The 20,368-nt window shown below is 41.3% G+C and overlaps 1 protein-coding gene across 5 annotated transcripts in view; it reads right to left on the minus strand.

Moving 5' to 3' along the window:
• Window positions 1–1,823: 1,823 nt before the first annotated feature.
• SLC41A1 (solute carrier family 41 member 1) overlaps window positions 1,824–20,368 on the minus strand; it is a 410,973-nt gene continuing 392,428 nt past the window's right edge. For 4 of the 5 annotated variants that reach the window (XM_044076832.1, XM_044076833.1, XM_044076834.1 and 1 more), the window contains exon 11: window positions 1,824–2,623. In XM_044076832.1, coding sequence (XP_043932767.1) covers window positions 2,438–2,623 — 186 coding nt within the window. In that variant the 3' untranslated portion in view covers window positions 1,824–2,437. The remainder of the gene's footprint in view (window positions 2,624–20,368) is intronic. The other variant, XM_044076836.1, reaches the window with a different exon arrangement.

Below are 20,368 nucleotides of genomic sequence, written 5' to 3' on the forward strand. Positions count from 1 at the left end.
AATCAGAGTAATCCTAGCTTTCCCAGCGGAAATGGTCCCTAAGAGTGTGCAAGGTTTCACCAAAAGAAAAATCTTCTGGAGGGGAAGCAGAGGGAATGGAATCCTCTGCATCAGAATCCTAATAGGTAGACAAGGGTAAATCCTGGTAATCAGAAGAAACAGCAATATCAGAATCCTGATCAGACGAATCAGAGAGAAAATCAATTCTAGGTATCAGAGGGGGAAGGCTGGCTTCCCCTAATTAAAGTAATAAGGTCTTCAGCTATTCTAAGCATATCTTTTTTTAGGCATATGGGCCTGACCATGCGGTTTGGACGTCTGTTTTCTAGGTGTGGGTCAAGTTGTAGGCCTCGATGAAGAAGATGGAGTCTGTTTAAAATGCAAGTCTGTAGGCCTGAATACACCCACAGAAGCCGGTGCCTGCACAGCGACTCTGGACCCATCCAAGGTAGAGACATACGCAGGTTCCATATTTGAAGAAGCATCTCGCGGCATACCAGACTCCGAATGGGTCTCAGTAGAGGCCTGCGAATCTGAAATAGCAGGTATCAGGGGCTGTGAAAGCACCTCACTGAGTACCGACAGACTGGCAACTAGCTTAACGGAAGCATCGTCGGCAGTTTTGAACCTATGCGGTCTGTCTCCATCTTTATCCTTGTGTTTTTTTCAGAATATCGGTAGTCGGATGGCTTACCGAAGCCATTTCTGGATAGTTGTAGAGTACCAAAATAATCTGCAGCAAAAATAGACAGACGAATAGTTTTGGGGTTGAATAAAGCACAAAACAGACGAGGGACATCATGGTCTGGGCCCAAGCAAGGAATGCAGTACGAATGAAAATCTTTAGGAGGTATTTGCTTTCCACAGGTAATACAATTGTTAACTTTTACTGACATCGGTTAAGAGCAAGAAAAAGGATCTCCAACCGGGTAATTAGCTTTTTTTTTTTTGAAGACTTCAGTTCTGAAACTCAAACAAAAATTTCAGGAATCTGCCGACTGGCACTTGCCAACTGCTTCCGCTTCGGGCACCGCGTGGCAAGAAAGACTGATTTAATGGCGTCAGCTGCATGTTTTATACTCCCGACGACCTGACATCATGGAAGAAGAGACAGCATCCAATGCAGGGATCCAAGACTCTGCTATTCAAGCCGGCTGAGGGCTACCTGCAAGCAGATAACCCAAATGTAATGACATTGAAACATGAGCATCACCATTACCACACCACCACCAGTGAATACCAGGTCATATATTAAAATCATGTTCTGCAAAAAACTGCATTAGTATTGAAGCCAGTGCCAATTAAATTAAGTACTCGTGGTTCAGTTTTACTTTTTAGCATAAACATACTTTTTCACAGCAAAAATATCCTTACAAGTCATGAAAGACACATGCGGGTTTAATTTCCGACATATTTCACACTCACTAATGCATGCTCCATTTAACTAGTGCTTCATCTTCTCTAACTTTAGCATTTGAGTACAGTTTAAAAAAATCTTTGCTCAAAGTTTTTGTGATTAGTAACCCTTTAAACCTAATGCTGTTACAGCAGAAATACCAGCATTAACAGGGGCACAAGCAAACCACTTAAATTAAAAAACACCTTGAGGAGCTATACGAGTAGCCAAAGCTTCAGAAACATGACCCTTTACAAGTGCCAGGGTGGGTACCTCACCAATGTACACCCACTTTTTACCAGAGAAGAATCCAGATCACCCACTACCTTCTAGGTGCCAGTGAAAGCCAGTCTACTGATATGACTAAATGACATGCATTTTACAGCTTTTTTTTTAAATGACAATATCACTTAAAGGAGTCCATAAGTTAGGAAAAAAAGTTTTATTTATTTTTAGATTACACAAGTGTTCAAATAAATTAATGCAGAATACAGAAACATGGAGCATATCCTTTCACTGTTCCTAGTAAGACAGTGCATTGTTTGGGAGCAGAGATTGAACAAGATCACAAACTGAATTATTCATGCTGGACAAGTCATACAATTCCTTACAGATAATAAAATAATGCACTGAAATTTCATTACAGTGGTGCTACCAGCATCCTGAATCACAATGTTGATAGTATATAAACTTTACTGCGACTATATTTCAAACTCTGATGGGAAGATTAAAAGTTCTGTGCAGTTTTATGTTCCATCTCATGGGGAAAACATGCATGGTATGTACAAAAACTTCATGCCGTTACAAAATCAGAAGGGGAGATGACACTATTTTGGGGGAAAGGGTGATAGCAGCTCAGAGAATGAAGCGTCTCCATTACCAACAAAACGCACAGTGTTAGCGTGACCCAATTACATTGTTCTATTATTGAAATTGCACTTCAGTGATTCAAGCATTCAGACTACACTGTTTTACGAGACTCCCAGAGAAATTCCCATTGAAAATAATGAGAAACTTGCAAAGCTGCAAATACTTAAGGATTTAATCTCCAACATCAGAGTCTCTGTCACCAATAAGCCACAGAATGTGAAAACCAAGGGCAAGAAAACCAGTTCCCAAGAGATCACCCAATGCAGTCAAATACGGGATGGAGAAATTGTCTGGATCCATTCCTCTTCCCCACATCCAGTGGACCATCCAGTCAGCAATGTAGAGGAGGATGACCACCTATTAAAAAAAAAAAAAAAAAAAAAAAAAAAAAGGAAAATAAACAGGCTTTACCTTATGTAATGGGCAAGTGGTACAAAATCTTAACTCTAAGTTCCTTATTCATTTGGCTCAGCCCGAGACGGTCTGCCATTGGCTGCCTAAAACAACCCATTAAATACATTTTCCTGTTCAAAATTCTTCCCTAGTTTGCAAATATAATCCTACAAATAAAGTGCAGTTTTCATTATGAAGAATTATCACTTAGTGACAAATAACACACTTATTCAAAGACATCCCTTTTGTAAAATTTAAACTGGGTGGATTTTTAAATATCGGGCAACAAACTCCTTCACAATTTGGACTTGTAAGCCAATAGCTCACATTATGCAACCGTCAGAATATTTTAGAGACAAAAGTTCCCAGCGATGGACAAAACTCTCTCCTCTCCTTAAATCAGACAATGTCTCAGCTAAATAGTTTAATTGCCCAAGAATATGTTCTCTGTGGAAAAACAGCAGCTGACAATTCCTACTTGCACGGCTTAAAGTATGAAAGTGTTAGGGAAATGAGACAAATGTATGAAGCAGCACATAATGGTTGGCTAGAATTTTAATTTTGGGGCAGTGGGGCTTCAGTCCCAGAGACGTACATAATTTTCTTGATCATAAACTACTTTTTAGAATAGATTCATCAGCAGCTGACAAACTAGTGAAAACATCTCTACCTCTGTGCCCAGTCCAACCTGGCTTCACTGTTTAGTATAAATATTTCTCTACATAAGAATTTACAAGCAATCCAAAATAGTACTTTGATTTATTAATATGGATGACAACTATTCATAAATCAGATTTCTGACAGCTGCTAATCTGATATCCAGGAGGGGACAGTGCCATTTCATCAAATAATTAAAAATATATATGTCAATCTTCAAGTACACTTTGGTCCATAACATCCACCTTTTAGGAGATCACAGTGCCATGAGACAAACATTTAAAAGAGAACCGATTCTTCCTATTAGAGTCCACCTACATTCAAAAAGGGGTCATTTGTAAAGGCAGTTAATATCACAGAAAAAAGTCCATAAGTTTTTGCTTAATTACAATAAAACTAAAACTGTGCTGCTTTTTACCCACCAAATACTTGCTAAAGCTCCCTCTACCCTGGATATTAAACACTTTTCTGGTCCAAGAATACTTCCTCCATACCAAACTAAAACTTACATAGTGGAATCTTCATCCTTTAAGCCCAACTTGAATACAGGCTTCCCACATCATCTACCTTTGAACAATTGCAAATAAAATATTGCTTCATTACCAGCTCCTCCAAAGGCCATCACTGTATCCCCCTGAATAAAGCTAAGTGGTTACCCATGCAGCAAGCTAACCTACCACTAGGTTCACTTCTTTTCAGACTCCTCCATCTTAATACCACCCCACCTCGCCTCTTGTGGCAAAGCTAATCTCCAATACTTCTTCCTACAACCCAAGTCACCTCTCCCAGACCACCACAATTGTACATTCCCAAGAACTAATCTACAATGCAACAGCCTCTATTTTTTTCAATTAGCCTCATATTCACCATTTAGTCAATATACAATAGTTTTAAAACTAGAACAGTTTTTTTATACCTGAAAATCTTAGACCTCCATTATTCAATGTTTTGATATGTTTTTGTAAGCTATTTGTTGCTTATTAGATTACTACAAGACAGTTGTCATTCATTTTATTTTCTTAGTACAAGTTTTAAGGGGGAGTTAAATCTGTTTGAATCTGAATTTAAATACCAAAAATCTTATTGTATTCAGTCTGTAATCTATCCTTACATGTAAAGAAGCTTTTGCTCCATCCATTATTTGATTTGGCTCTTGTACTCTTTGTATTTTTTATAAGCCACTGTGGTACAGCGGTAGCATTGTTGCCTCACAGCAAGAGGTTCTCCTGTTCGATTCACAGCTGAAGTACCTTCTCTGTGGAGTCTGCATGTCCTCCCCGCAATCCAGTGGCCTCTGAAAGACATGCGTGAATGGGCATGCCTTTGCTGAAGGTTGGGCGTCGGGCTGGCAACTCGGCACTATAAAAACTCTACTGCCAATCATTAGCAGACTGGAGTTCCGCTGTGGTGACCCCTAACCGGGAAAAGCCGAAAAGACAAACAACTCTTTGTATTTTTTATGTAGTTGATGTTAAATTACTTGGGGAATAACTTTTTTCATCAATATCTATGTTTTCTTTGAAAACGTTTCTATAGTTTAGAGTTCATAATTGTACATTTTCTTTTGTCACCATTAAATTTCAGAAAATAAAATTAAATACTTCAGTGATATTTGGTACTTTGAATATTCCATATTGGTGTTAATAAAAACAGCATCTGCCAAGAGCAGTATCCTTGATGTACATTGCCTTAACCCCCATATCTACATTACTTTCTATAATACTAGCCAGTGGTTCCACAGGTAGGAGCATAAAGTACAGCTATAGGCAGTAGTGGGCATCCTCATTTAGTGCACCTTTTAATGCTTGTTGCTTCTGCAAGATTATGACCTCATTTAACATAAGCTTTATCATTATAAAGAGTCTGCAGTCATTTTATGAATGTGGAAAGTTAGTACTTAATAACAATAATCCCAGTTTTAATACCATAAGCGTTTCTATGTCTAAACTAAAAATTGCAAACTCATTTTTTAACACAGTCTATTAGTGTTATTATTCTGTTTATATTTTGCTGGGCTTGCTGTTGCTAATAAATCCTACTTTATTTTCATGTACTAGTGTAAGATTTTCTTATTCTACAAATGTACATGGAAAACTTCTAATCCACGTTTAATAGTGTAACTGGACTGATACATACAGAATAGAATCCTTATCTGCTTTCAGTTTTGGTTTCTTTATGGACCATCTCAGTGACCTCGGATCATTATTTTATTTCGAACACTACTGTACAAGTTTAGCTGGGAGTAACTTATAGGCTTCTGGAAAAAATACATCTATCCCTGGAATTTTATTCTTTTAATTTACTTACTGTTTAACTTATTCCCCACTAATATTTTTTGTTTAAAAATCTTTAGCATTCACAACATATGCATGCTATTGTCCAAAATTTTTTTTTCTCTATTATTCTCTAAACACTTAACAGTACAAACTTAGATTTCATATTTTGACCAAATGGCCAATTTATGTAATCTAGGATTAACTTTATATAACTTAAGTTTCTACTTCTCTAGTATTTTCATTTTATGATCACACATTTGTGTATATTTATTATTTAGGGCTTTCTTTCACTACTCTAAAATATTTTCTCCTTTTTGAACTTTTTTGGCAATATCTACTTTTGATGTATATCTATCAACTCATTATCCCATTCTTTCTATTTGACTCGTATACAATCTATAATTCAACATGCACATATGATTTTAAAGTATCCCAGAGTGTATTGCCACTAATATCTTATTACATTAAAACAAGCATTTCTTTCTTATGAGAACCATTGTTTATATTCTTCCATGTTATAATATAAGCTGGTATTCTGTGCCATATTGGTAGCTTATTGATACACGTTTAAGAATTATGGCCTGATACTGGTCATGCTACTCTAAAGACACTAACATTTTCATTGGAGTGCAAAGATATAAAATACTCAATTGTAGCATGCATGAATAAATTAATTTTTGAGTTATGTTATTTTCTCCAGTTTAAATCTATTAAACTGACTGCCCACTTTTTCACTTTAGCTAGAACAGTAAAAATATATTTTAGGGGATTTAACTGCACTTGCATCATCTTAGTACATGCTTAAAATCCCCTTCCAAAAGTACACTTCCTTTTATGTCAGTAAAATTTCCAGATGTTTTCTTGTACTTTAGCACCAAGACCTGGTATCCAGTAAGCATTTGCTAGTGTGAACATTCTATTTTGGTATTAAAGAACCATCATGGAAAATAGAATACACCAGCAAAATTATTAATACAACTCATTGTATGGATTTATAATAGGATCCGATTAATGTTTTGGCCTGTCCTGAAACTATTTCTATCTTATTCAGTTACATGTGTTTCTTTTACAAATGCCAACAACTTTGTAGGTATTTATTTAGACCACATCATTTATCTGTTAAAATTAACAATATGTTTAATGCCTTCCATGTGGTGGATTTAAAAACATTTTATATTTACATTCTTTATACAATTATGCCTCATTTAGTGTTATCCAATTACACTTTAATCAAACTCGACTGATTCAGAGAAAAGACGAGACAAATTAAAATTAAATATAAAACTGCAGTAAAGTGTTACTACCACTACACTGGGATCCAGTGATCCCTTAGCTTAATTAGAAACAAAGTTAAACTTTCAAACTATTTCAGTAACTCTAAAATGGTCTTTATAAAGCCACTAAAGGAAATTAAAAATCTAATACCTTTTAATCAAACCATCTAATGATCTCAAAGCTAAAAATTATAGTACTTTATATGGTATTATGTATTACCTATTAGTATATGTAGGATTATATAACAGTAAAGGTTACCCAATTTGTCAACATCTTAGAACAAAGCCTTATGTAGTGTTGCATAACTGGTAAAGTTTAAAAGGAAGGAAGAGAAGGGAAAGAAAAAGTTCAAGGGGGCACAGAAAGATAGATACAAAGTAATCACTACAAGGAACATAACAAATCACATTAATATTGTCCCTTAAAGCAGTCAATTTTTACTATTTAATGTCAGACTGGTATACCAAAAAAAGGTAACATATCAATTAAAATTCATCATATTAATGTAAATTCTGTGCCGATAAGTGTTACATGTAGAAAGTACAGATGTGCAAGAAACTACATTAACAGTACATGTCCTACTAATCACTACTGCATTATTCCTGACATATGGGGTTGTCACCACTGATACCTGGCTGGCTTAGCAAAGCTTCATCTTCTCCATGCCATACATCCAATGCATGACTTCAGCTCATATGCATTGGGGTACACAGAATATGGATCCTCAGACTATCTTCAAGCAAAGTGGCATGAAGACAGAGGAAATTGGTCAGCTAGGAAGGGTGTAGCTTGAATAGATAAGAAAATTCCCATTCCCATATTACAGAGAAGAAAATGTAGTTCGAAATAAGGCAGAGTAGAGGGGATGAATGGACGGATGAAATAGTGCAGCACTGATCAGTAGGAGATCCACTGTTATAGTCAGCTCTTACAACTGTACGATGCTCTGACATCACTGTTTCAGTATTGCTGACATATGGGTGATTCCCAGAGCACAAGGAGAAAAGAGTGGTTTGCTACTGAGAAGAGTCTGGCAGTCCAGACAGAACTGACTGAAAACTGCCCTAGACCTGGAGAAACCATCAATTTTAGTGTTCGGTAATGGTGTGCACAGAGGTCCAAGACAAACCTGGAGTCTATTACTTTGTGAAAAAAAAACCCTGAGAAAGTCCCTGCCCTAGTGGAATGTGCTTTAGGGAAGGAAGGCAAAGTCTTACTATACAGTGTGAGTAGTTGAAAGACATAGCCTTAGAAATCTAAGCAGCATAGATTTGTTTGGAGACTGGCTGGCCCAGTTTAGGGTTCAAATAAAAGAGCTGGTCAGTAGGGTTCAAATAAGAGAGCTGGTCAGTCTTTCTAAAGGATTTAGTTCTCTCCAGATAAAATCAGTGTTGCCTGTGGAATGTCTAGAGAATGTAAGGTTCTTTCCCACCTGTTTTGTGGATTGGAAAAAAGTGGGGAAATGAATAGCCTTACTGATTACCTTAGGCATGAAGGCTGGATTAGCCCAGATAGTCACCCTGTCTTTAAGAAAAATAAGAAAAGGGGGAATGGCCATGAGGGCTTGTAACTCACTCTCTCCTAGCAGAAGTGAAAGCCAAGTGGGATATGGTTATCCCAAGTACAGTATTTTAGAGAAGTGGAAGACACAGATTTTAAGGAAGGCAGTGTAGGCTTTTCCAGGACAAAATTAATATCCCAAGGGGAGATCTGAGTTTCCTTAATGGGTTAAGATGCAGGACTCCCCTGAGAAAAAGTGTGTGACATCTGCTCTAGCCATAAGTGGGGGGGGGGCTAAGAGGGAGGCATGCACTGACAGCAGACAGGTGAATTTTTACAGAAGAGCAGGTCAAACCTGTTCAAAGTAGTTCACACACATACTGCAGTACAGCAGGTGCTTTAGATACGAGTGGGTTCCGACTAGGTTTGTGGCACAAGGAATAAAAGCTTATCCAATTATCAGTGTTAAGGTTTTCAAGGTGCATCTCCTGGCTTCCAGCAGGACTTGTACCACCTCTTCAGAGCAAAAAAGGTTTGAGGAATTGAAATCCAATTAACCATAAGGTCAAATTGAGACATGGAAGGTTTGGGTGAAGCATCAATCCTTTTTGCTGAATTACCAGGGGATTCTCCTACAATTTCCCTTTGCCAGGTGAAACAGCAGGGGAAACCAATGCTGTCTTGGCCAAAAGGGTGCCAGTAAAATGAATTTGGGTGCTTCCTTTTGTGCCTTAAGAATTTCTGGAAGAACAGGCACAGAAGGCAAAGCATAAAGGAGCTTCCCTGTCCACTGGAAGGAAAAGGCATCTGGTCCTCCAGGCTGTGGGACAAGGGCTCCTGGTGCAGAACAGGGGGAGATGATGGCTGACAATGCAGAGAAGTCAGAGGAATGATCATTTGTGCTGCCAAATTGTATGCCTCTAGTGCTAACCTTGACAGTTGGCAAGACCTGGTCTCTTCCTGTTTATGTACCATATGACTGTGGTGTTGTCTGTGTACACTAGGAGAGGCCAGAGTCCCAAACCAGAGCAAAAATCTGGAGAAGAGCCCTCATTTCCTTCAGACTGATCAAGAACAGAGGCTGGATTTGACCTGTACTCTGATCTGTCCATGCCCCCCATGCCTCATCCACGGCATCTATATAAACCTGTTGAGGAGGTGGTGTGAATGGCAGTTTTGGGTTAAGGATGACCTGTCCCCTTCCTCCAGAGTAGCTCCTTTCCAAGATGGGGGGGACAGGGTGTCCAAGGCATGATGCTTCTGGAACCACACAGACTTCAAATATTCAAAGAAACTGTCATTTAGGATCACACTAGTGCAGCCAAAACAAAATTACAAGAGAAATACAGTGCAAATGACGTAGATACAGCGGCAGATAAGAATAACACAAGAAAGAAAAGAACACGTATGACATTCAAGAGGTAGTTCATCACATTACATCAACACATTCAATACCCATTACCCACTGTTAAATAATACCCACCACCAAATCCCTTCACTATTAAGATAGAGAAGAGAGACTAGTGAATAGCATCTGTTTAGTTACCATATTTCACTTGTTGACCTCAGTATAGCCATCACATTGCAGAATAGTAATGCTGGCGGTAATTGCTCAGAGCAGCAGGATTAAATTGAAAGAGGCTTCAATGTACCAGGTATTACGGTTGGTGTCCATATTAAGTCTCACAGCTGTAGGATACAAACTGCTCCTGAATCTGGTAGTCCTACAGCGAAAGCTGTGGTATCTCCTTCCAGACAACAAATTGTGAGAACCAGTTGTGGGCCAGATGGGTCGAATCAGCAAGTATTTTATATGTTCTCTCTTTCTTGCTCTTGTAAAGAAAAGCTCCTGAATAGAAGATAGGTTTGTGCACAATATTTTCTCAGCCACCCAATATTTTCTCAGCCACCCTCATCATCCTCTGTAGTTTCTTCTTCTTCTCAGCAGCTGTGCAGTTGCTGAACCATGCTATGAAGTTGCTAGTGAGGATGCTCTTAATAGCTCTCCTGTAAAAAGTGGTAAGAGCAGACAGTGGGAGCCTGGCCTTTCTGAGCTTTCTCAGGAGGTGAAGCCTCTGTTGAGCCTTCTTGACTAAATGGTTGGTGTTAGCAGCCCAGGAGTGGTCATCAGAGATGTGAAGACCCAGGAACTTGGGTTGTTTTGACTTTCTCTACTACCTCCCCTTTGATAGTGAGTGCTTGCTTGGTGAAATGTTATCTTTCTCCTAAAGTCCATAATCATTTCTTTAGTCTTATTAACATTCAGGTCTAGCTTGTTCCCGTCACACCAGGCAAAGCGCTGACCTCATCCCTGTAGTTACGTTCATTCCCACCAGTAATGAGACCCACAACTGTGGTATCATCAGCTATTATTATAATATGGTTCGACTTATCTTTTGCAGTGCAGTCATGGGTAAAGATGGTGAAGATCAAGGGGCTGAGCACACAACCTAGGGGAACACCAGTATTCAGGACTATGCATTGAGAGGCATTTCCAGTGCATGTCCACTGCGGTCTAAAGTCCAAGAGTCCAGTTACATAGGTGCTTGTTTATCCAGAGTTTCACAAACTTATCCACCAGTTGCATCAGTACCACAGTGATGAATGCAGAACAGAAGTCGATGTACAGCATCCTTACACGTAGTTATTCCTCCCTTCTAGGCGTTTTAATGCAAGGTGTAGTGTGACTGATATAGCATCTGTAGTCGATCTATTCACCTTGTACACAAACTGGAGTGGATCGAAAGACTTATGCAGACTCGCAGACAGGTTTCTTCACAATCCTCTCAAAGCACTTTATGACATTTGAGGTTAAGGCGACCAGTCTGAAGTTGAGGCAAGTAGGGTTGGGTTTCTTTGGAAGTGGGACAATACTAGTTTCCTTGAAACACAAGGGAACTTTCTCCATAGCAAGGGATGAGTTGATGTGTCAGTACGAGACATAACTGATCAGCACACCCCTTTCAACATCTTTCCAGGTATGTTGCCTGGTCCAGCAACCTTCCTAGGATTCACCTTCTTAAGCTGAAGTCTCACCTCCTCAGAGTTTAAGGTGATCACTTTATCCTCTGTCAGTGTTAGCTTTAGATTTCAGATACCACTGGATTTTCCTCATGTGAAATATGGCCAGAGGGAGCATAAGGATGGTGGGTGCCATGAATAGCAAAGCCATTAGCATCTCCCGAGCTGACCAAAGGGTTGCACAGGACAGATCATGGAAAATAACTGAACAATTTTCTCATGGGGAGGCCTGCATTTTCTTTGTGCCCAGTCTGCAGCCCAGAAAAATAAAAACAGGTCCTGTGTAGGAACAACGTGTGATTTTTTTTGTAGTTTATAGTAAAACCCAGACCTGGTAGAAGGAAGTGTAGATGCTGAAGAATTTCTGTAGAGAAATCTTGGATCAGAAGGTCACCCAGGTAAGGAGAAATGTGGATTTCTGGAATGTGAGAGAAAGTTACAAGACCTTGATACTTTGTGAACACTTCTGGAGCTGTGGAAAGACCAAATGGAAAGGCAGTAAAATGAAAACGCAAACAGCCAGAGAAAAATCTGAATAATCTCCTGCAAGTAAAATGGATGGGCACATATAAGTAAGTGTCCTTCAGATTTAGTGACACAAAGCCATGGGGAAGATGAAAGGCAGAGTGTAAAGAGAGTGCATTTTTGAAATGAAAGATACCTTCAAATAAGCGTTTAGGAGAAAGAGGGATAGGATAGGTCGCGGCTGCTCTTTCCACAGGACTAGAAAAATCCAGGAGTAAAACCCTTTTCCCATGAAGTTCTTTGGGACTTGATGCCTCTGCACTGGCCCAGTAATCAAGGAGCCTCAATCCTCACCACTAACACCAGTGAGGGGCATCCACATTGGGAGAATAAGTACACGCACAGAAAGGTACAATTTCCCTTAAGAGCACACAGAGATCATAGTCAGTCTGGGGCTGGTTTCTCCCTTTCTCTCCAGATCCCCAATAAAAGACTCCCCACTGGCACTAAAGGGTTCAGGTCTCAGCAGAGTAGTGAAGCCAAAACCTTAAGTACCCTCTGTCCAACCCGTGCTTCATGTCCCTGCCTAAGTAACTGACACACACACACACACACACACACACACACACACACACACACACACACACACACACACACACACACACACACACACACACACACACTCTCTCTCTCTCTCTCTCCTGGGGAAGGCTGGCATAAGTTCACTAGCTATGCTCCCTTCTGCCCAGACTATAAGGTAGTAATCCACTGCCACCAACTACTGTTACCAGCTACTATAAAAGGCCCTTACCAAAGGGTGTCTAATTCTACTGTGTAATGTTACTGTTATCCAAATAGTGTGACAAACAGCAAGACTATTGGAGTGGCTTTGACAGTATCACCAAATACATGCCAGTACTCTTAACAGCTTAAATTATCTCTACACAAAACAGCCACAGTTGAAAGGTTTAAAAACATTTTAGAAGAAATAATAAAAACACAAGAAAATACTCAATTTCACAGTGAGCTCAGAGATCACAGGAAAATAAAATACTGTAGGATAGTCTCACAAATATAGAAAACAGCTAAACGAATCTGGCTATATTCCTGTCTCTAAGATAACTATTTTCTAAATATCTTACTTGCAGAGCAAAGCAAGTGCTGATGAGATGATGTGTTCAGGTTCAGAAACTAATACAAAATGCTGAATCTTTCTCCTTGAGAAAATCTTAAATTTATAATGCACATTCCTGCAGAGTCACATTTCAGATTACATCATTCTTGACACTTCTACTCAAGTTTCCCAGGCTTACAGAACTCAAAATTTTAACATTTCGTTTTGTAATCTGCACCCACCAGGAAGCCACAGCAAGACACTTTACATGTAAAACCTAGTAATTATCTCAGTCTTGGAACCATAGAAAATTTCCTAGCCCAGACATCCTGATTCCTAGCTTGAGCTCCAACAGTCAAAAATCCTTTACTCATCAGTTTTCTTCCAGCAGGGTGCACTGTGGTTATATTTTTGAAGCTCAACATATAACAGTTTTCTTTACATTTATGAAACACGAGCCTGTGGATCATATTAATATTTACGACAACACAATTTATAAAATTCTATCTGGCTGAGCTGGCAGCCCCTCACAGTTTATCACCCCCCCCCCCCGAAAACCTAAGCTAGTTTTTAAAGTGTCCCTTGAGAAACATTGCTTGAGAGGGTTGAGTCAATCTGGGTATACCTTATCCCATTCTTTGTCTTGAGAGCACATCTGCGTTGTCCCACTGCAGTGCTTGCACTAACATATTGTATGATTTGCAACCCTGGGCTCCACCTTAGCAACTTGGCATTTTGCTGGCTGACTTGATGCAACCCTGTTAGGGGATTGTGATAATGCAACTACAGTGAATTTTCATCCATACAGATAAGGCTGAAGTTTCCGCAGTGCCCACAATATGGCTAGACATTCCTTTCCTACAGCTGCATTGCATTCCTCCCTGGGTTGGAGACTATGACTGCGATAAACCACTGTGTGCCCTTCTCCCTCTGAAGAAATGTGGCTAAGTACAGCACCCATCCCACGGTTTGAAGCATCCACCTGCACAACAAAGTCTTTGCTGTAATCTGGACCGGGTAACAGGGGGTCCCTTCCAAAGCTTCTTTAAGCTTCTGGAATGCCTGCTCACATGCTGAGGTCCACACTACCTTATCTGACCTGATTTTTCCCTTGTCAGGTCTGAGGGCTATGGTACTGTAACTGGGGACAGACTTTCTGTAGTACTCTGTGATCCCTAAGAATGCCCTCACCTGCTTTTTGGCCAACAGGTGCAGGCCATGTCTGAATGGCTTCCACTTTGGCAGGTTCTGGCTTGATCTTACCACTCCCCACTCTATTCCCATGTAGGAGACCTCTGCCATACCCACCTGGCACTTGCTGGGCTTAATGATGAACCCTGCCCTCTGTAGTCTGCCCAGCACCTCACTGACATGCTGAAGGTGCTCTTGTAGATGGCAATATTAGCTAGGTAAACAAGGGCAAACCCTCCTGCTCCTGCTAGGATATGATCTACCAGCCTCCGAAATTCGCTGGGGCATTTTTCATCCCAAAGGGAATCTTTGTGAACTCATACAAGCCAAAAGGAGTCAAAGGCTGACTTCTCTCTAGCACTGGGAGTCAAGGGCACCTGCCAGTAACTCTTGGCAAGATCAATGGTGGTAAGATACTTGGCCCCACCCAGCTGCTCTACGGCTTCATCTGTCCTAGGCATGGGGTAAGCATCTGACTGATTTCCTGTAGTCCACACAGAACTTGGTGCTGCCATCTTTCTTTGGCACCAGCACCACTGGTGAGGCCCAGGGAATGGAATCCTGAATTACCCCTAGTTCCAACATTTGTTATCTCCTCCCTTACAGTCATTTGACTCTCTCAGGCAACCTATAAAGGGGACTGCCTAATAGGTCTTTGGGCTCTGTATCCACCTGATGCTGCACCAGGTGGGTGCACCCTTGTTTTCCAGTGAACATGTCCCCAAACTCCTGCGACACTGCTCAGATTTCTTGAACCTTGGTAGGAGATAGCTGCTGGGACATTGGTACCTCTTCCACCGGGGTATCAGTCTGAGCCTCACTGAGGAGATCAGTCACCAGATCTCCCTCAGACGACTCCTGCAATGCACTGCAAATACTCAGGGCCTCCCTATCATGGTGAGGTTTCATGTTAACATGGTACAAACTTGTGCCTTGGCATCCTGCCTAGCAGTTCTACCATGTCATTAACATCACTGACCTTAACACCCTGTAGGGGTCCATCCCAAGGTGCTTGCAGCTTGTTGTTTGACAGGAATGAGAATCATTACCGGCTGCCCTACAGTGCAATCTCTAGCTTGAGCATTCCTGTTACACCAGACCGTTTTCTGTTGTTGATCTTCTGCCAGGTTCTGCTGGGCCAAGCCCCTGAGTTCCCTGAGCCTTGTCCTGAGGTTTAAGACAGTCCACAACAGGCTCCTTGTGAGATTCACACTCACCTTCTCACTCATCTCGAATTAAATACAGAGGCCCCCTCACCCTATGCCCATACAGCAACTCAAAGGGTGAAAAACCTGTGGATTCATGGGGAACCTCTCTAAGCAAACAGATGGGCAAATATTTGTCTCACTCCCTCTTAAACTGGTCTGCAAATGCCTGTAGCATGGAACTGAGCATAGAGTTTAACCTCTTAAGAAGACCATTAGTCTGTGGATGGTAGGGGTGGTCTTTAGGTGCTTCACCCCACAGAACTTCCACAAATCAAGCCAGTAGGTCTGACATGAAATTGACACCTCTGTCATGCAGCATTTCTTCTGGGAAACCTACCCTGCTGAAAATTTCTAAAAGCATTTGCCACTGCCTCAGAGTATCTTGTAACAAACTACCACCACTAGGATATACTTTTCCCAGTGGAATTTGGGGTACTCAGAGGCCCCACATAGTTACCCTCTGAAATGGCTCCTCAATCACAAAGGCATCAAAGGAGCTTTTCACCTCATTTCCTGCCTTGCCTACCTTTTGGCACTGCTCACAGGTCCTGCAGTACCCTGTTACATCTCTGGAAATCTCGGGCCAATAAAAATTCTGCATAATACGTCAATTTGTACGTTTTATGCCCATATGACCTGCAAAAGGGAATATCATGGGCTATGGCTAGAAGTGCCAGACGGTAGGCTCTAGGTACTACCAACTGCTGTATCTTCTCACCCTCTAGCCCTCCCTCAGGGGTCTACTCTATACAATAAGCCTTTGTGTCTACTCTATACAATAAGCCTTTGTACCAGTATACAGATTCCCCCTTCCCTTGAGAATCAGGTGCCTCACTAGCTACCTGCCACAAGCCTTGTAATGTAGGGCCCGAGAGCTGAGCCTGTCAACTCTCTTTGTAACCCCTCCCAGCTTCCCTTCTACAGGAAGTCTGGTATCCTCTGACAGCAGTGCCTCACTGTCAGCCTGGGTACTACTGCTCACCTCTCCCCTTGCAGTCACTGTCCAAGGGAACATCAGTACCTACATGCAACTGGGACTTACCTTGAGTCTTCGCTGCTACAGGGTAGCTCCCTCCTTGAAGTAGCCACCTCACCAGTCCTGGCTGCAAGAGTGCAGTCTGTCTGGATCTCCCCTAGGCTATCAGACCCACGTGCTTGTCTCCAAGCCTGAGTGCAACTGCATAAACACATACTACTGCCTCATGAAAACCCTTCCCTATCAGGACATCTGCAGGATGGTAATTTGGTACCCCCTGTTGTCTCAAGACAACCTATTGGGATTTGTCATTCCCACTTACTGGCTCTCTCACCTTTTGTTCCCCACCTTGCCTCCATGGACATCTATATGCCATATAGCCCCACTGGTTGTATTCAAAACATTTAACCCTAGGTCCTGGACATGTACCTGGACTAGTTGGCTCACCTGCTACTGGCAGATTCTGTTGGGGCAATCTGGGCTGCCCACCATGGGTTCCCTTAGACCCATGAGCAGCACTGGGTGTGTCCCTTTACTATGCAGTGATGCCCTGCTTGCTAGGTATATGTCTCACGTCTTCCCCAACACAGCTACAGTAGAGCATTGTCCATCAGCTAATCAGATCCTCATGTCCTCAGGCAAAGTGCTAAAAGCCTGATCCCTCACCAAAAGGTCTGCCAGCCCTTCAAAGCTGGTGACCAGAGATCCACTCACCCACCTATGAAAATAAATGCTTAGTTCAGCAACATATTCACACACACTCATCTGCCTTGCATCTATGCTCACAAAATCTTTTCCCTTAAGCTTCAGGTGTTAGCTTAAATAAATCTAGCAAACAATTCTTTACATTACAGTTTAAAAATTCATGATCAGACAGCTTGGACAACACAGTTACAGCTTTAACATGGAGTAAGGAGGTCAGGAACCGTACCCAGTGCCTTTGGTTAACATTATACTGTTTACATACCCTCTCAAACATATGACTGAAACTATCAAAATTATCCCCCTCTATAAACTGTGCAAGAAATTTGTGGAACTTTTGTGCTTCTGGGGTTCGGTGACTCCCTTCCCCATTACCTCCATGACTCTGGCGAAGAGTCAGCATCTCCTTTTCATGCCGCCTCTGCCTCTCCTCACCTTCCAGGTGTAGCAGTTTCTCATTCTCCTTAGCCTGCAGATGTCGCAGTTTCTCATTTTCCTCACTCTCTAGATGCCTCACTCTCTGTTGCTTCTATTTCCAAATGCTTGGCCTCCAACTCAAGTCTCTAGCTCCAGATGGATTTTCAAGTCCTCTGTAGAAAGGTTGAGATGTCCATTTTGAGTGTTGTACATCTCCACAGCCAGTCTGATCATTCTCCTGGTTGATTTTCTCTGATGAAGCTGACTACAGCTGCAATCATGTCTGCTTTAGTCAGGTTTCCATACACCAGTCCTTTAGCCTGGCACATCTCGGCCAACTGGCTCCTTGTCAGCTTGCCATGCTCCTCTGCTGATATGCTTGCCTGTTCTGCCTGACTAAGCTAACACAAGAAATAAAACAATTGCGATCTAAACGCTGAATGTTCACTGCGTGGATGATTTTAAAACACTTTCAGTGATTACTGCACACAAGCTACAGGAATTCACTATCCACACCACTACAAGCCAATTAATATGTGATGTGGCTAGCTCACCACTATCAACCAATTGATATTTGATTGGGATATCCCACCACTGCCAAAATTAACGTGCAACACCTGTGCACTGCCCCAGTAATCAAGGAGCCTCAATCCTCACCACTATCAGTGAGGGGCGTCCACACTGGGAAGATAACACGTACACACAGTAAAGTACAATTTCTCCTAAGAGCACACAGAGATCACAGTCAGTGTGGGGCTGGTTTCTCCCTTTCTCTCCAGATCCCCAATAAGACTCCCCACTGGCACAGCTATAGGGTTCGGGTCTTAGCAGAGTAGTGAAGCCAAAACCTCCAGTACCCTCTGTCCAACCAGTGCTTTGTGTCCCTGCCCAAGTAGCCGACACAGACAAGATTTAATTTATATACAAACACACATTCCTGGGGAAAGCTGGCACAAGTTCACTAGCTATGTTCCCCTTCTGCCCAGACTATAAGGTAGTAATCCATTGCCACCAACTACTCTTATCAGCTACTATAAAGGCCCTTACCAAAGGGTGTCCAGTTTTATTGTGTAATGCTATTGTTATCCAGATAGTGTGATGAACAGCAAGACTACTGGAGTGGCTTAGACAATATCACCAAACACATGCCAGTGCTCTCTAAGAGCTTAAATTCTCTCTACACAAAATAGCCACAGTTGAAAGGCTTAAAAACATTTAATAAAAACACAATTGACAATACTCAAATTCCACAGTGATAACAGAGTTCAGAGATCACAAGAAAATACTTTAAAACAATATTGTAGGATAGTCTCACAAATATAGAAAAGTGCTAGACTAATTTGGCTATATTCCTATCTGTCTTTAAGAGAACTATATTCTAAATATTATACTTGCAGAGCAAATCAAGTGGTAGTGAGATGTGTTCAGATTCAGAAACAAGTACAAAATGAATTGATAATACACATTCCTGCTGGGTCATTTCAGACTACATAATTCTTGACACATCTACTTAAGTTTCCCAGGCTTGCAGAACTTAAAATTTTAACATTTCTTTTTGTAATCTGCACCTGCCAGGAAGCCACAGCAATAAGACACTTTACACGTAAAACCTAGCAATTATCTGTGTCTTAAAATAGAATTTCCTACCCCAGGCATCCTGTCTCCTAGCTTAAGATCAGTCATAAAATGCTTTATCAGACCTCTTTCAACAGGGCACACTGTGGTTACATTTTTGAAGCTCAACACAACAGTTTTCTTTATATTTGTGAAATACAAGCCTATGGATCATATTAAATTCACAATGACACAGAATTATTTATAAAATAATATCAGTTTATCATAGCTTGCATGATTGTGCCCTGATTCTAGAGGTCTTGAATAATGGGGGGTCACAAGGGAATTTGGCTTTGAGGAGGTTGTGGCATGCCTTATGGGTAGGGTGGGGATATTTTTCCAAGACATGGTATAACTATCCCTGATGGGACTCACTTGTCTGTGGTAATGACTTTCCATTTGGCCAGGGAGACGGACCGTCTTAGGGGGAAAGAGGAATAATAAGACTGAGGGCTGGGGGGGGGGGGCAGATTTTTGTTCCCGAAGGCAGGCCTCCCTGCTGGAAGCTCCTTATGAGGGGTTTTCAGAGTACCTTTTCCTAGGAGTTTTCCATAGATTCTGAGATGTCCTAGAATCCCTTATAATGAAGGAGTAGGCGGTAAACTTAGATGATCAGGTCCTATAGTATCTAGGAACTGAGGATACAAGAACCTGTCTGCAGTCTTACCTTGGTCTTAAGAGTTTCAAACAGGCTGGCCTCCGTAGGATCAAACAGAAAGTCTTCGTCCAAAGAAGGGTCTAGAATTTTAGATTTGAAACAGTCTGGTATAGGCTGACTACATAGCCATGCACATCTTCGAATAACTGATCCAGTGGCAGCTGCCTTAAAAGAACCATCCACAGCACTGCAATTGCACTTAATGCTATGCCTGGCAGCTTGAATGTCCTGTGATAGACTCTGCATTTAATCCTTAGACTCTGCTGTAGGATGGCCCGGTACAACTATTTAAGGAATACAGAACATTGTAGAGTATGGTAGCTTGCTCTAAAGGCAAAAGGAGCAGAGGTGAAACCTTCTTTCCCTATTCATCCACAGCCCTATTATTTTTGTCAGTTGGTAGGGTTGGAACTGGGCAGAAGCTTAGAGAACTTATCTGAAGAGTGACAATGCAGAGGCATCTGCCACTGGATTCTTGTATAATTTTATGCCATTATGCATCTTGTAAAACCTGTCTGATCTCTTATGGCAGGTGGCTGAGAATCAGGTGCTGAAGACAAATAAAAGGTATCCCAGAAAGCCTCAATGACAGGAGGGGGGGAACTTTGGAATTTTTAAACCCAAAAAAGGCCCCA

This window comes from Protopterus annectens, chromosome 7.part0, assembly GCF_019279795.1.
Source record: "Protopterus annectens isolate FY-2018-M chromosome 7.part0, PAN1.0, whole genome shotgun sequence".
Lineage (NCBI taxonomy): Eukaryota > Metazoa > Chordata > Ceratodontiformes > Protopteridae > Protopterus > Protopterus annectens.